This window comes from Podarcis liolepis (assembly GCF_965112155.1).
Source record: "Podarcis liolepis genome assembly, chromosome: 16".
NCBI lineage: Eukaryota > Metazoa > Chordata > Lepidosauria > Squamata > Lacertidae > Podarcis > Podarcis liolepis.
Window position 1 is genome coordinate 30062337 of NC_139567.1, and position 14747 is coordinate 30077083.

The 14747-nt window shown below is 45.3% G+C and overlaps 1 protein-coding gene across 1 annotated transcript; it reads right to left on the reverse strand.

The window, feature by feature from the left end:
• Window positions 1-2234: 2234 nt before the first annotated feature.
• On the reverse strand, window positions 2235-12849 carry CCT6A (chaperonin containing TCP1 subunit 6A). The gene is made up of 14 exons (XM_083479314.1): window positions 12654-12849; window positions 10543-10606; window positions 9715-9849; window positions 8594-8767; window positions 8146-8249; window positions 7139-7249; window positions 6830-6989; window positions 6615-6697; window positions 5491-5587; window positions 4952-5099; window positions 4445-4578; window positions 4032-4134; window positions 2962-3034; window positions 2235-2572 (listed from the first exon to the last, which is right to left on the reverse strand). Exons 1-14 carry the CDS (start codon window positions 12785-12787, stop codon window positions 2500-2502), a joined length of 1593 nt encoding a protein of 530 aa, XP_083335440.1. The 5' UTR covers window positions 12788-12849; the 3' UTR covers window positions 2235-2499.
• Window positions 12850-14747: the final 1898 nt, after the last annotated feature.

Below are 14747 nucleotides of genomic sequence, written 5' to 3' on the forward strand. Positions count from 1 at the left end.
AAGATATCAAAGCATTCATAGAACTGTGGAACTGGACGGGGCCCCCTAGGGCTATCTATTCTAACCCCCTTACAATGCAGGAATCGCAGCTAATTTCTTATTAGCAAGCTGGAAAGACTACAACTGAACATTTGTTGTAATATTCTTTAAAATACCATTTGTCTTTATCCTCTGCCTTCTTACTCTGAAGCAAAACATTGTATCAAAGGCTGCATGTGACACCCACCCGCCCAGTGCTGCCTTATGGAATGACACGAGAATTAAAGGTCTCTGCCCCAAGAAGCAAGCTGGACAGATCATGGATACCAGTACAAAAACAAGGCCAAGGGCATGCGAGTAGAGAACGTTTACTCAAAAGGAGCGATCCTGGCATTCATTTAGGGCAGGACTGCCTCACCTGCAGCCCTTCAGATGTTGCTCCCAAGGATGGAAAATGGCCCTGGAGGAGCCCCAAATTTTATTAATACATGAATGGCCACTCATGCTTTGATTCATGTGGTCGCTGGTTGAGGCCTCTTGAAAAGGAGATTGGGCAAACGTGGAAGATTGAGAGGTCTACTGGGCCATGTTAGGGTTGCTGCATAAATGGAACCTCCAGCTGCAAATGCAGTCTAGAGCAATCAGTTGCTGAGGATAAAGAGTGGGGGAGGGTTGCCGCTTTCACATCCTCATTTGGGGGCTTCCAAGCAGGTTCTGATGGCTGGAAAAGCAATCTTCAGACCAGTGGCTCCCAATCTTTTTCAGGTCCCCATTGCTTCAGTTTCATAAACTCATCCCCGGTGCCCCATAGCCTACCCTTTAAAACTGTGGTTTGGGGCGGGGGGCAGCTCAGAGACCAGGGGCCGCAGCAGCAGTTGCCTGGAGGGATCCCAAGGAGAAGGGAGAGGAGAAAAGGCAGAGGGAACACTCCACAAGGGAGGGTGTTCAAAAAAGGGCGAGAGGCTGCCAGCTCTGCAGGCAAAGGGTGGCCTAACTGAGCTCCTGAGCCCCACAGGGGTGCCACAGAAAGAATGCAGGTGGTCAAGGGAGCTGTGGACCCCAAAAGGTTGTAAACCTCACAATCCCCTAAGGAAAATAATGCTAAAAATTCAACAATTTATTCAAAATGCAATTCAAACTAGTTAAATGAACTTGAGGCAGTGACATCAGCTTTCCATCACCCTCTTAATTCTTAAGGTCCCCCCAGGTAATCCCACCACCAGCTTTGAGAACCACTGGTTTAAAAATCTTCTTTAGAGATCAGTTTCTTTTCTGTGGACCTGTCATGCCCTCTCCCCTTAAGCCTCCTCTCTGGTTTTGTGGTTCTGTTCATCTCTGGGGTTCTTACCACAGCCTGAAAAGAACATTCATCCACTGACATGAGGTAATGGATAACAGCCAAAATCTCTGACAGGATACTGTAAGGAAAGCTGTCTCCACTGGGAGGGGAAGCAGGGGCTACATTGTTGGGGGTCTCCTCTTTTTGACTGTTCAGAGCCAACAGCCCCATGCACCTACCCTCTACCCATTTCATGGGACCCACCTGAGGTTTGTGGATCTGTGTGTATGTATGCGCACACTTTCTCCTATGCCCCACATGGGGCTCTTCTTACTCCTCCAGTGTCAGACTAGAACCCTCAATGTTGTGGGTGCTAGCAGAGGCTGGTGACTCAATTAACTCACTGTTCAAGTAACCTGCCAGGGTGACTGGTGCCCACCTGTCAGAAAACCACGTCAAAGAACTGTAGAGTTGGAAGGGACCCCCCCGCCCTGAGGTTCATCTAGTCCAACCTCCTACAATGCAGGAATCACAGCTAGCAAATCCCTGACAGATGGCCACCCAACTGGTTTAAAAATCTCCAATGGAGAAGAGTTTGCCGCTTTCCAAGGTAGCCCGTTCCATGTCAAAGGTGGTGAGATACATTAAGAATAACCTTTCACCAGGGTCATTTCCCCATGGTGCAAGATGGACAAGCATCAGAGAACAAGATTCACCTCTGCAATTGTCTTGGAAACCCCCCTTTCCCCACCAGCTAAAAATATGAACAAGACCTGAGAAAACACCCTCCTTGCTAATGGAGCCAGAAAATCAACCTGGAAGGAGGGTGACGGCGGGGGGGGGGGGGAAGAGACACCTGCCAGAGAGTTTAACTCTTAATCTCCTGCCAACAACACAGAGAGGAAGCCAGGAACAGCTACTGAGAGCAAGAGACGAAAGAACAGACTGGCATAAATTGACATTGCTACAGTCGAAGCAGAGAGCAGAACTGTTTATTGGGTAGAAAGACAGTAACTTCAGATGTATTAAGTCAGTCAGTGCATGTAAAAAATAAATAGTAACAGAAGCTAACAATTTTCATCTGTGAGTGGCCAGAATTTCCCAAAGGCAGAGCTCCAATTCCTCGTGCTGGCCTGAAAATCCACCTAAATTGTGCAGGGAGGGATACAGGGGGACATCTTGAACTCGTTCCAGAGGCTGCTTGTAAGAGACACACTCTGCCCTCAAGCCAGCTTTTCAGCTCAGCCTTTGAGAGAAGACATCCCGGCACGCATAATTTCATCAACCAAGAGAATGTTGCTTGCAATGACGGTGCTAGAAGAGAAAACGGGGGGGGGGGGGGGGAGGGAGAAGAAAGATTTCATTGATTGTGGAATGCAACCAACATCCTGCCTCCCTCCTTCGTATTAGTTCCCATACAGCCTTCTGGATATGTATGCTTCATATTTGCCATCTCACAGAAACCCCTGAAAGCCCAATCATTTGTTTACCCATCCTCTGCCAACCAGGTTCCCCTCTAGCTGTTTTGGACTACAGGCAAAGTCTAGAGCAAAACCATCCCAGCCTGATGAAAAGGAAGCATTACTAAATGCAACTGGACTTGACTGCCCAACGGATCTGTGAAGGACTGCAAGCCAAGCCCTTTAAAAGCCAAGTGTTTCTTCATTTAGCTGCCAACTTCTGCTAGCTGAAAAAACATTTACCTTGAATGAAGAAGCTGCTTTTTAACATTGTAATTATCCCAAACTCCAGCCGCTGCCGCCAACATTGGCTCACCTGGAAAACACAAGAAATAAATGTTTAAAAGGTAACAGCAATGCTGTAGCTGATTGACATACTTCAAACAGTAATGAAGACTGATCAAATTTATTCACAGGCTCGTGTGTGCTTTAGGCTGTGAAGCCTGGGTTGAACTCTGCCTTGAGCACACAAAACCTGAAGCCTAGAGAAGCTAAATGATGACCTACATCTTATTCCAAGAGAGGTGGGGGGAGGCAACAGTGGGCTTTTATAGGCAGCTACCTTACACCAAAGAACTTCTACCATTGGCCCACCTGGTTCAGAACTGTAACCACCCTAATTAGCTGATCTACAGTCCATTCAGCCGTTCTTAGGACTCCTATGAGCCCAAACAGCCACCGCTCAGAGATGTTGGGGAGCGCTAGTCCAAAACCATGGAGCTGGGGAGGAGTAAGCAACTTTTGCTCTACACAGGTTGGCAGCGGCTCTCCTTGGCTTCATATAGAGGCCTTTCCCAATCCTACCGGGAGATGGTGGGGACTAGATCTGGGGTTGGACATTTGCCATAGTTCTCAATGCCCAGGTTTTCTATAGTTTAGAATTTACTCTGTTCTTTGGAGGTCAGACAGTCAAGAACACCTCACACAGACCATTTGACTTTATTTTTTTTTTTTTAAAAACCAACCCATTTCATGCCTGCATAAAGGAAGAGCTGACCCCCAACCAGTTCATACATACAACTAACCCCATCTCAGGGGTTTCCACAGAGGTAAGCATGTCAAATGAACCGGTTTAGACCGACCTGGAATTCTGAACAGCTCTCCAGAGGCTGGGTTCTGGGTTAGTAACTTAAATAGTTACTCAGAGCCACACAAAGAATACTTTAAAGTCAAATAAGCAGTTTTGGGGGCTCAGCCAACTTCTCCTCCACTTCCACCAAGTTTGAAATCCAGAAGGGCTTCGAACAATACATCAGGGTCCCAGCCCTTCTTGAGATAAAGCCAACCTCCATTTTACTGCACTTTTCCCTTACCAGAGTTGAGGTCCACACCAGTCAGCTGCCCGGACTCTGCGTACTCAGCCTGAACTTTCACAAGCGTTTCTTGTGGATCATAGCCAGAGTTCTGAGCAAGTACCTGAGAAAGAATCACAACACAAAGAAAATTCAGGTTTCTCCCCACAACTGCCAACATTCATGACACATGTCACTTCAGATTTCGATCTGTCCTCATCTTCCTTTTAACCTGCCCTTCCAGCTGCATTCTCTTCCCTCTGCAACTGAAGCACTTTTGGGAGATTTTATTGATCGTTCTCCCCTTAACCCAGCCTTTGCCAGCCTGGTGCAATTCCAGATACAACTTCCATCAGCCCAGCTGCCCTAACCACTGGGTAGAAAGCTAAGTAAATTTAACATCTTAAATTGATTTATTTCCCCATCAAGCAGACCTTTGGAATGATAAGCAGAGCATCAGCAAAAGCTTGGACTCCCAGCTGGGCTCTTCCTTTCACACTGGGCTTATGCTTCACGAGGGCATCAGCTATAGCCACCTCCACGGCTCCGGCACCTGGGACCACACACCCTGCAAAAAGGACAATGTGACACAGCATTTAAACACCACATTGGCTTTGAATTGAAGGCAACATGTACATCCTTTTGACTATTATATGTTTGTTCCTTTCAACTGTAACATTCTGCTGCTCATTGTTTTACAAGGGGTTGCACAGGACTGTTCAAATTACATATTTTGGACTCTCTCTTATATTATTTACAATACAGAATTCATATTCTTATTTCCACACCAATTGGGGCCTTTTGTGGGGGGCCCTCCCCCCTTAGGTATTGAACCACCACCACCATTGCTAGAGAAGATGTAGCAAAATCAAAGTTTCCCCTTTTAACCCACCATGCCCTGCCCATCAAAGCCTTATTAAGTGCTTCTAATACCCACTCACCATCCTCAATGGCATTTTTGACAGCACGTAATCCATCCCGGACGGCATCCTTGATTTGTGTCAGCGTGTGCTTGTTCGGCCCCTTGATCAACAGCGTCACAGAACGAGGGTTGTCGCACTTTTCAATGAATGTGAACTTCTCCTCACCCTGGGGCCAAGAAGAAGAGGGAATTAATTATTTGAGTGTTATAAATGCCACAACAATCTACCAGGCTCCAGCAAAGGCACCCCACTGACTATACTCCCCGAGATGCTTTTATTTATTTTTAACGCAGTGGTCCAAGTTGTATTTTCCAATTAACTGAGCAACAAAACAAAATTGTGTAGTATTACTTGGGGGGGGGGACAAAACAAAATTGTGTAGTATTACTTGGGGGGGGGGGGGAATCTTGACCATTTGTCAAAACTTAAACAGGTACTGAAGTCTTCACTGATCCAGAAGGCATTAGAAGACTTCATTTGGGAGTTTCCCAATTTGCAACACTTGCCACAGAAACAAAACTGTTGCCAGGAATGTGAAAGGGGAAGGTGACACATACCAGTGTGTATTCGTAGACGAGTCCTGCATGTCCCAGGCAGTCCACAGAGAGGTCTTCCACAGAATTCATAGCAACCCCTCCACAAGCAAGAGTCAACCTAGGAGGTGGGAAAAAGCCATGTTTCAGCATTTAAGGTCACGCGGTTGAACCTAACCAATAACACTGGTTGACTGGCTTCTTGAAAGCTGCCTGCACTATCCTGGAGGTGGTGTTCGACTCCAACCCCCACCATCCCTGACCACTGGGCCATCCCTGATGCGAGCTGCAGTACAACATCATCTAGAGGGCACTAGGTACCCATTCCTACTAAAGAATAAATTCAGCTTGGCTAAACACAAGTAACTGGAGTCAGCAGTGCTAAGTTATATTGGAAGCAAAGATTCACTGAAACCAGTGCTGATGGGTCTTCCAATTGCACTTAGAATCATGGCGCAAGAGAAGTCTACCCTCCTCCCAGAGCTGCTGTGCATCACTCCAGCACAAGGAGTATCCCTTTTCGCAATTGTCTTATGGCAGTTCCATCAGGCCTTCTCTCCCCCTGACCAGAGACCAGCTCAGCAGCAGCCAGGACAGCTGGCTCCATGTGGGAGAAGTGGGCCCTTTCCACCAACTCTGCCCAAGACCAGCTCTCTCAGGCTCTTCCTCAATTGTTTCCAGAACAGCCGATCACTGTAAGAACTACTATATGCTCAGATCTGCACTGCTTGCTGATTTGCCACCAGGCCAGGTTCTATGAGTAGACACAGCCGTCAATAATTTGGGACCAATCTACTTGTAAGATTGCCTTTCTCATATATGCCCTCTTGAACTGGCACTGCTACAGGTGCCCCAAAATATCCATTCCACACTTCTAACTTCCTAATTGTTGACATCCAGCAGGTGCCTGCACTGTGTGGTTTTTTTTGGCACCTGCTAAAAACATTTTTATTTACACAAGCCTTACCAAATATATAGAATACTGTTTTTTTATTTTTGATTGTTTCATTTTTACAAAAAAATATCTTATTGTTTTATTCTTTTTGTAAACTGCTTTGAGATCTTGCACAATCAAGTAGTAGATAAATCTTATGAACTTTATAAAACTGGTGCCCAAGATGTTTCCTCCCACCCTTCCAGAAACTGACCTCTCCATGTTCCTTCGTTTTGCTCGGCGCAAAGCGACGATTCCTTCTTTTGCAAGAGCATCTAGGGAAAAAGGGTCAATCCCCTGAAAAAACAGAAATTAATATTATTTTGAAATGTTACAGATTGTAGTTTGAAAGACAACTAATGCAATGAGAGGTCTATTCTTAGAAAACTGTCCCAATCAATTCTGAGTTCCTCACTCCAACTATCTCACCTTTTGGTTGATTACTACAAAACCTTTATTTGTCTCTCCAACCACAGTTCTTTTCAGGTCTATTATTTTCTTCACTCTATCTTCAATGAACTTCCGTTCCGCTTTAACTAGCTTCTCTCTTTCTTCTGCGCTTTTATAGAAAAATCCAGAATTCACCTCTCTGGGAACAGAAAAAATGTGATTGGAAACTCACCACAGTAAGCACATAGGTGGAAGCACATTCAAGTGATGCCCAAAACTCCTCCCATGAATGTGAAGACCAGACCAGCCTACAGCCAATTAAGCCTGCCACCCTCATCGCATACGTACGTTTTTTCATATTCTAGTGATACATTGCAAGTGAGAATGTAAGCATCTTCAGCTCTCTTCTTCATGTCTGGATGGCGAGCGCCGTGATCCAAGACAAGTCCCCTGATCAGCCTGTTAAGAAGAAGTTTTTATTTCACATATTACAGTATTTTATTGAGAATTTTATCCTAGGTTAATTAATTTGATATTTAATTCTGCTTGTCTAAGGAAAAGTCATATTACAAAGGAAACTCCCCTCCCCTCCAATATCATCTTTATTGCTCTTCACTGAATGTTTCCAATCCCACAGCAGGGAAACACAGAATAAAAATAAACAGAGGAAAACAATGCACACTAACTACAAAATAATTTAAATACGACCAATAAACAGCTAAACAATTCTATTGTAAACAAGCAAAACTACAGCAACAACAATTAGTATTTCCAATTTAACCAAATACCAAGGTAGGAATAAAGACTTTGGGTCCCTTCCAACTCTGTGTTTGAATCATCAAATCATAAACTGATTAAACAACCTTTGTGTCCTGTTTATTCTATGCGCAGTCACCTGCTTTCTACTACCATCCTGACTCCTAATACGTGGCAAACAATTTAGACCTGTATCCTTTCCAGACTTGGGCAGGCTACCAAATATGCAGCATACCGCTAGGAGTGTCCACAGCAGGAACTTTCATTTTGCATGGTGTCTGACTCCATTGGCCACTGTCAAAGCCAACACAGAATTCATCCATGCCCTTAAGCTTACGCCAGTTTGACTCTCACAGCTCAGAACCTCTAACTGAGACCATTTGGAGAATGGCATCCATTGCACAGACAAAGAGGAGGCTGCTAGCCACGGCATAAATGCCTTCTGTCTCTTTGCCACATGGAAAGAGTTAAGCACGTTGCCATCTCCTCAGCAGCAGAAAATGCAACACAGTGGCAGCTGTGTGATTTCCAGTAGGAAGGCAGTGGAAGAAGAAATGTAAAGAACGATTTAAAGAACAGACCCCTTCCATTGTACCTACGCTGTGTCTGTTTCAGATTTGTGCTTCATCTCCATTATCTCCACCATGTACAGGTCTATTGGTTCTTCTGGTTTTCTGATGGCCAAAATGGCATCTACGACAGCCTGGAAAGAGAAAAAGCAGCCCCCATCAAAGGCCACTCCAAGATCTAGCAAGCCTCTCCCCAAATATCTACCCTCTGCTGATGCAGTGGGAGCTGGCAGCCATAAGACTAGGAGGAAGGCCAGAACACCAATGGTAGGTGGAGCCAGAGGCAAAGCCACCTCCTGATTGGTTGCAGGTAAGAAGGCCAGCAGGTGTGGCCAGGCTGAGTAGAGGCTGGTGGGGCAACCCCCCCCCCTCACCCTAAAGGACCAGCCTCCACTGCTGCTCTCCTTCTAATCAAAACATGAAAGCTCACCTCTTTTTCTCCTGAAGCGGAAAACTAAGAGGGCTCTTGAATGCTCACCTCTGTAAGGATATCGGCAAGCTCAGCATGGACCTTCGTGCGGAGGGAGGTCCGGGCCACGTCCAGGAGAGTCTCCCGGTCCATTTCCTTGACCACTTTGACTTGCTCCAAGACCTGGAGGGCTTTTTCCTTGGCAGCTTCAAACCCTTCCGTGACTATTCGAGGGTGCAAACCCTAACATCAAAGCAAGCAATTAAAAAAATTCTGCGCACTTCCACCACCCTCTTAATATTTTCAGTCATGCGCTATTGGGCAAAGTGGGGGGGGGGCATCAACCATACTGGAATCTCACAATGTAACAGATCCACAAGATCATTTAAAAACGGATTGAATGGAGTAGGGACAAGAACATACATCCTTTCCTAACTCCCCAGGTAATGAGTATATCCTTATAAGCCTTAATACGGCAAAGAAGCCTTCCACAAGAGCACCATCCAATTTCTGCCATAACTTGACCCTGGAGATCAGAATCAAAACCTGCCTTTAAATCTGTGAAGGCAATAAAAAGTTTCCCCTGCAAGAATCTTGTCAATTTTTCATCAAGGAATAAGTCTGCTCCCAAGGATCAACTGTCCTGTCCTTTTGAATACATTTGAAAGGAAATATGTTCCTTGCAATGCAGAGGGTAAAGCACAGGTTACTCTAGCACAGAGTTATGCCAAGGGAACTACAGAGCTCACTTGGGTGTTCACCGTGCAATGGGATTTGAAGGCTCCATAAATTTTCACACAGACAACTGTTGATTACACCACAAAGAAGCAGATGTATGAAGAAAGCAGCCTCCCCCAAACTGCTGCCCTTCAGCTGTTTCGGACTACAACTCCCATCGGCCCCTGGTCTAAAGAAACATAGAAGTCCAGCTCTGCGGTAAAGATGCCAGACAGATGAGCTCCACCCCTTCCAAAAATATATATTCTAGTGTCAGAGACTACAGCAGAAATTCCTCCTGTATCATCCATTTCATCTTTATCCAAAGGCTTGTGCCAGCATCACTAAAACGATGAAACCTCACAAGTGAATTTATTTAATCTGAAAATAAAGAGTAGCCCAGCACCTAAGAAAAACCCAAAACAAAACAAACAGCATAGGGCAAATGAAAAAGTAAGAAAGCTGCCACACACCTCTGAAATGTAGAGATCTGCCTGCTTGAGCAATTCCCCAATGATGAGAACATTGGAAGTGGTCCCGTCGCCAGTGATGTCATCCTGCGCTGTTGCTACTTTGGCAATCAAGGAGGCCGTCGGGTGCTGGATTTGCTGCGAGATACAAGGGGAACAATAACCAAAAGAGTTATCCCTCATCAGTGTGCTTTCCCATCAGCCCAACACTGAGCCTTGCATATATATTTTCAGCATCTCATGCCATGATCCGAACCAGAGAAGGAACCGGGCTTTGATGGTGAACAGTCACTTCAAAACTGCATGTTAATTTTCATATATTCTGAGGTAAACAAAGATATATCCCAATGCAACCATGTTAAACAGTTGAAAATGAATGAAAGCTATGTTCCAAAGAATAAAAAAAGACACACCCTAAGAGTGATCCTTCAAGAAGATCTGCCCTTCCCTAATCTGGAGGAGCCTTCCAGTTATTGTTGGGATCCCCATCATCATCCCCAAATGTTGACTGTGGTGGCTGATGGGAGGCAGAGCTCAGCAGCAACTGAAAGGCTGGACTAGACATCTGGGGTTGTACCCAACTAAAGTCATATGCAATTAAGTTACTGATATCAATGGATCTAAGATTATCAATTTAAATGGGTGCACTCTGAGGACTTAGTTGGATACACCTCATGGTTTTAAGGTTGCCTATAATCTTCCAAGTTATGAACCTCTGATGGGCAGTTATGTTCAACCTGCTGCCAATTCTTCATGCCTACAGTTACCACCACAAACCTCCAGATTATGCCAATGGCATCTTAGTGGACTCCAGGGGAGAGAAGAACTCACCATCTCGTGAAGCAAGACGTTGCCATCTTTGGTAAGTTTGATATCTCCAGCACCAGACACAAGCCTGTGTGGGGACAGAGCACAGCCATCAACCCTCTGGTCCCAGCCTCCTCTTGCTGAGGACAGGAGGTGATTATAGCAGTCATCCCTGCTGCAGCCAGCATATGCAAAATGACTCATTTTTTAGGTAAAGGGATCATGCCACAACCGGATACTAGTCCTTCTTTTGGGAAGGATGAGGAGCAATGTTGGAGCTGCTTCTAAGCACCTCTGCCTATCCACTTGTGAAAGGCCAGGTGGGTCCTTGTAGCTGCGTACAAGATGAACCCTGCTGGTTCAGACCAAAGGCCTATCTAGGACCAGCATTCTGTTCAAACCATGGCTAACCAAATGCCTCTGGCAAGCCTGAAAGCAGGATATGAATACAAACAGCCTCTCCCACTCATGATGCCCTAGCAATTGGTATTCAGAGGCATAGTACACCAATACTGGAGGTAATATGCAACCACGGACAGGCTTATCCTCTATTTTGGGAAAGGCTAGCCAAAAATTGCTGCCCTCCACTCAGTACATAAGAAGCTGTCTTATACCAAGTCAGGACATTTCTCCATTTAGCTCAATTGCTGACGCTTACTGACAGCACCTCTCCAGTTTCAGACGGGGATCTGCTCCCCCCTGCCCCACCCAAGATCCATCAACCAGACCCTGCTGCAAAATACATACATTTAGAATTAAGTAACTAGAAGACTAAGATTTTATTTGGAAGCCAAAACTGAACTCAGACCTTTTATACAAAAACCCACTCCAGGACACCCCCATCCAGTATAATTTAGGCACAAGGGGGTGGGTAGTTTATTGCCTATTGTTAGAATTTGGAGTCAGAAATGTGTTTGTCTACTGCAAGCTGCCCAGGCAGCTAGCAGTAAGTATACTGCAAGTTGCTCAGAGATAAACTTTATGCCCACTCCTGTTTTGTGTGTGTGTGTATACACACACACACACACACACACACACACACACACACAAATGAAAACAAACAGGCCCAGGTTCCTTTCCTGATTTTCTTTGCAGCTGCTTTGCCTCACCAAACAACAGATGACTCCAGTACTCTTAAGAGTTGTGCAAGAGAGGGAACTCTTGACACATTTGAATGATCATCACATATGGTCAAGTCATACTATGGATGCATCAAGCCCACTGCTGTCTCATCCAAATGGCAGCAGCTCACAAAGAATAGATTAGTAATTGTGAATGGAAGTCCAAGATGAGACAAGTCTGTGGTACCAAAACAAATTATTTGGCTGAGCACATGCTCAGATACACCCTGCTCCTTAACTCTAGGTGTACAGCTCAGCCTGCACCATCATTTTGTTCTGGCTCTATAGCTTGAGGATCTCAATGCTAGATAGTAAAAATCTTAAGCAAATCCATCAAGCCTGAAAGCCTATCCACCGCTGCTGTGGGCAATAGAGAGCCTGGTAGGCTAATGGCCTGACTCTGCTTCACCTCATACCCCCAGGGTAGTGGCAGATGCCATAGTATTACAGTTCAACATTTCTAGGGGGGGGGGGAGATTAGGAATCAATCAATAACGATAGCATTAATGACGAGTTGGACAATGGGAACCCAGCCAGATGGGCGGGGCATAGATAATAAATTACTATATATTATTGCTCATTTTTCCTCCAGAGCAGACCCACTAAAATTAATGGCCTACACTAGTTGTGCCATTATTATTATTATTATTATTATTATTATTATTATTATTATTATTATTATTATTATTATTTATTACTCGCTCTTCACCCGAAGGTTCCTCTGGGCGGGTTACAACATTAAAGCATAGTATTTAAATCATCTTAATTCCAATGGGTCTACCATGAGCAGGGCTAACCAAATCATTGTACACATGCACACGCTGGTCTAGAGTCCCTAGCCGGCTCGGGGTTCACTGGCACGCTCTGCGCACGCGCCATTTCCGCCCTCGAGCGCCACGCGGGTGGGCTGAGATCGACGTGGCCACGCCCATCCCGGCATCCACGTTCCTTCCCCTCCCCCCCCCCCGCGCCCACCGGCCTCCCCCATCCCCCCAATTCTTCCCCTCTCCTCACATCTTCATGGTTCCTTTAGGGCCGAGGTTGGTCCTGAGCACGTCCTGCAGGCCCCGCGCCGCGCTGATGTTGACGGCCAGAGCCGCCTGGGCCCTCGCCACCTCGGCCTTGGGGTTCAGCGCCTTCACCGCCATGTCGGCCGCCCGCCTCGAGGAAAAGGAAAGGGAGTGATAAGAGAAAGGGGCGTCCCCGCGCATGCGCAGGCGTCGACAGGGCGGGGGTTGTGGCGTCCTAGCCCCTTCTAGAATACTCCGCCGTTTCGGGGGCCCGCCTCTCAGCTCCCATTGGTCCGGCTTACCCGTCGCTCAGGAGGAAGCTGCCTCGGGCGCAAACGGTGGCGGCCTGGATGGCAGTTAGAGACGGTTGCTATGCAAAATCGTGGCAGGCCTCGGCCCCGGCGTTGGCAAACTAGGCCATGAATATGCATAAGCGCCTCATGCTATATTCATGATGTCTTACTCTGAGGCAAATTAAGTGTTTCCCTTTAAGGATCTAAATAATTTTATATAAATAATTCATAGCACTAGTATTTATTTTTAACCTATGTTTAGGTTACCTAAACCTCACCTCCTCCTCACCTCCTTCAATATAGATACAGATAGATATAAAACGCAGTACTGATATACATTTTTTTAATGAAATACACAAAAATATGTATAGCATAATGATTTAATATATAGTATCTCATGCTATGTCTATAATTAGTTGGGCATATTAGTACATAATATGTTATATAAAGTATTTAATGTATTGGTGTAGCACGTAACACTTTTTAAATCCTACATTGATTAAATACTAGAATTACGGGTTATATGTCTAATTTTATTTATTTGCAATTATTTGTGACCCACTCGTTCTCTGATAAGTAAAAACAACAAAATACCAAATAATTGAGAGTGGTGAAACTCAGGAGCAGTCCAAACAACTTGTGTCATTTTAGATCAAGGGTAAGTATGTATATTTTAACTTTTCCATTTGGCTTTCTTTATCAGTTAAATTTGCATCCTGATTGTTGAGCAGGGACTCCAAAGGGACTCACAACAGCATTTCTAACAGCATTATTGATTTACTTAAAATGTTTCTGCCCTTCAGTTCATTGTGAAGGTGGTATGGAGAATGAAGAATTCAGAAGGAATTAGAAAGTGGACAAGCAGACAGTCTGAAAGAGTGTTTCAGTATGTAGAACCATGTGGCTTCTTGGGATAGAAGCAGCACAATGCAAGGATGTGAATTGGCAGACAGAAAGAAACAGAAGGGAAGGCTTTGAGAGCCGCATAGGACAGAACTGAGCCCTAGGATTACAATACTGACCATTGAGGAAATCCACAAGATACATGCCCTCAGGGAATCTGTTTTTCCCGGCCAACGCACCAAGAAATGTAGCCTTATGAGGCTTTGCCCTCGGGTGGGAAAAATATTGCGCCTGGGAAAGGGAAGTGGGAGTCAACGGACACTCAAGGAATAGTTTCGGAGAAAAGGCTTTTATTTCTACCATCCATGAACTGGTAGAAGGAGCAAGTGTGATAAGTCACAAAAAGCATGCACGAAGTTCACGATCATGTGCACAAGCATATATATCCCTTCCATGCGGCAGCAGAGTTAAACTATGGAAGTCACTCCAACAGGAGGTGGTGATGGCCACCAGCTGAGATGGCTTTAAAAGAGGACTGGACAAATTCATGGAGGAAAGAGCTACCAATGGCTACTAGCCACAATGGCAGATCCTCCCAAATGTCCTTATTTTCTAGGGATGTCACTGATTTAGAGAAACTGTCCCGGTTTCTGATTTGATCCCGGAATGTCCCACTTTTCCTTAGGATGCCCCTATTTGTTGGAAGGTATGGAGTTGTCTGACCCCCAAGCCGTCTGAAGGCAATCCTGTACTGCATAGGGAAGGTTTTTTAAAGGTTTAATGTTTTATTATGTTTTTATATATGTTGGAAGTGGCTGGGGCAACCCGGTAAGATGTGTGGGGTATAAATAGTAAAATTATCATTATGGAATGGGACATCCCTATTTTAATCGGAGAAAAGTTGGAGGGTATGCAGTGGTTCTTCTCTGCCTCCACTGTTGGAGGGATCAATGCTTCTGAAT

Bases quoted from the DNA above. Each gene is read 5' to 3' on its own strand.
- CCT6A (XM_083479314.1), bottom strand. From the start codon at position 12,787: ATGGCGGTGAAGGCGCTGAACCCCAAGGCCGAGGTGGCGAGGGCCCAG. The intron at 5,588-6,614 runs GTCAGTTTCTGG...CCCACCTCCTAG, and splicing joins AAACGAAGGAACATGGAGAG to GTTGACTCTTGCTTGTGGAG. The intron at 2,573-2,961 runs GTAAATGTTTTT...TTTCTCTTCTAG, and splicing joins AAGCAGCTTCTTCATTCAAG to CACCGTCATTGCAAGCAACA.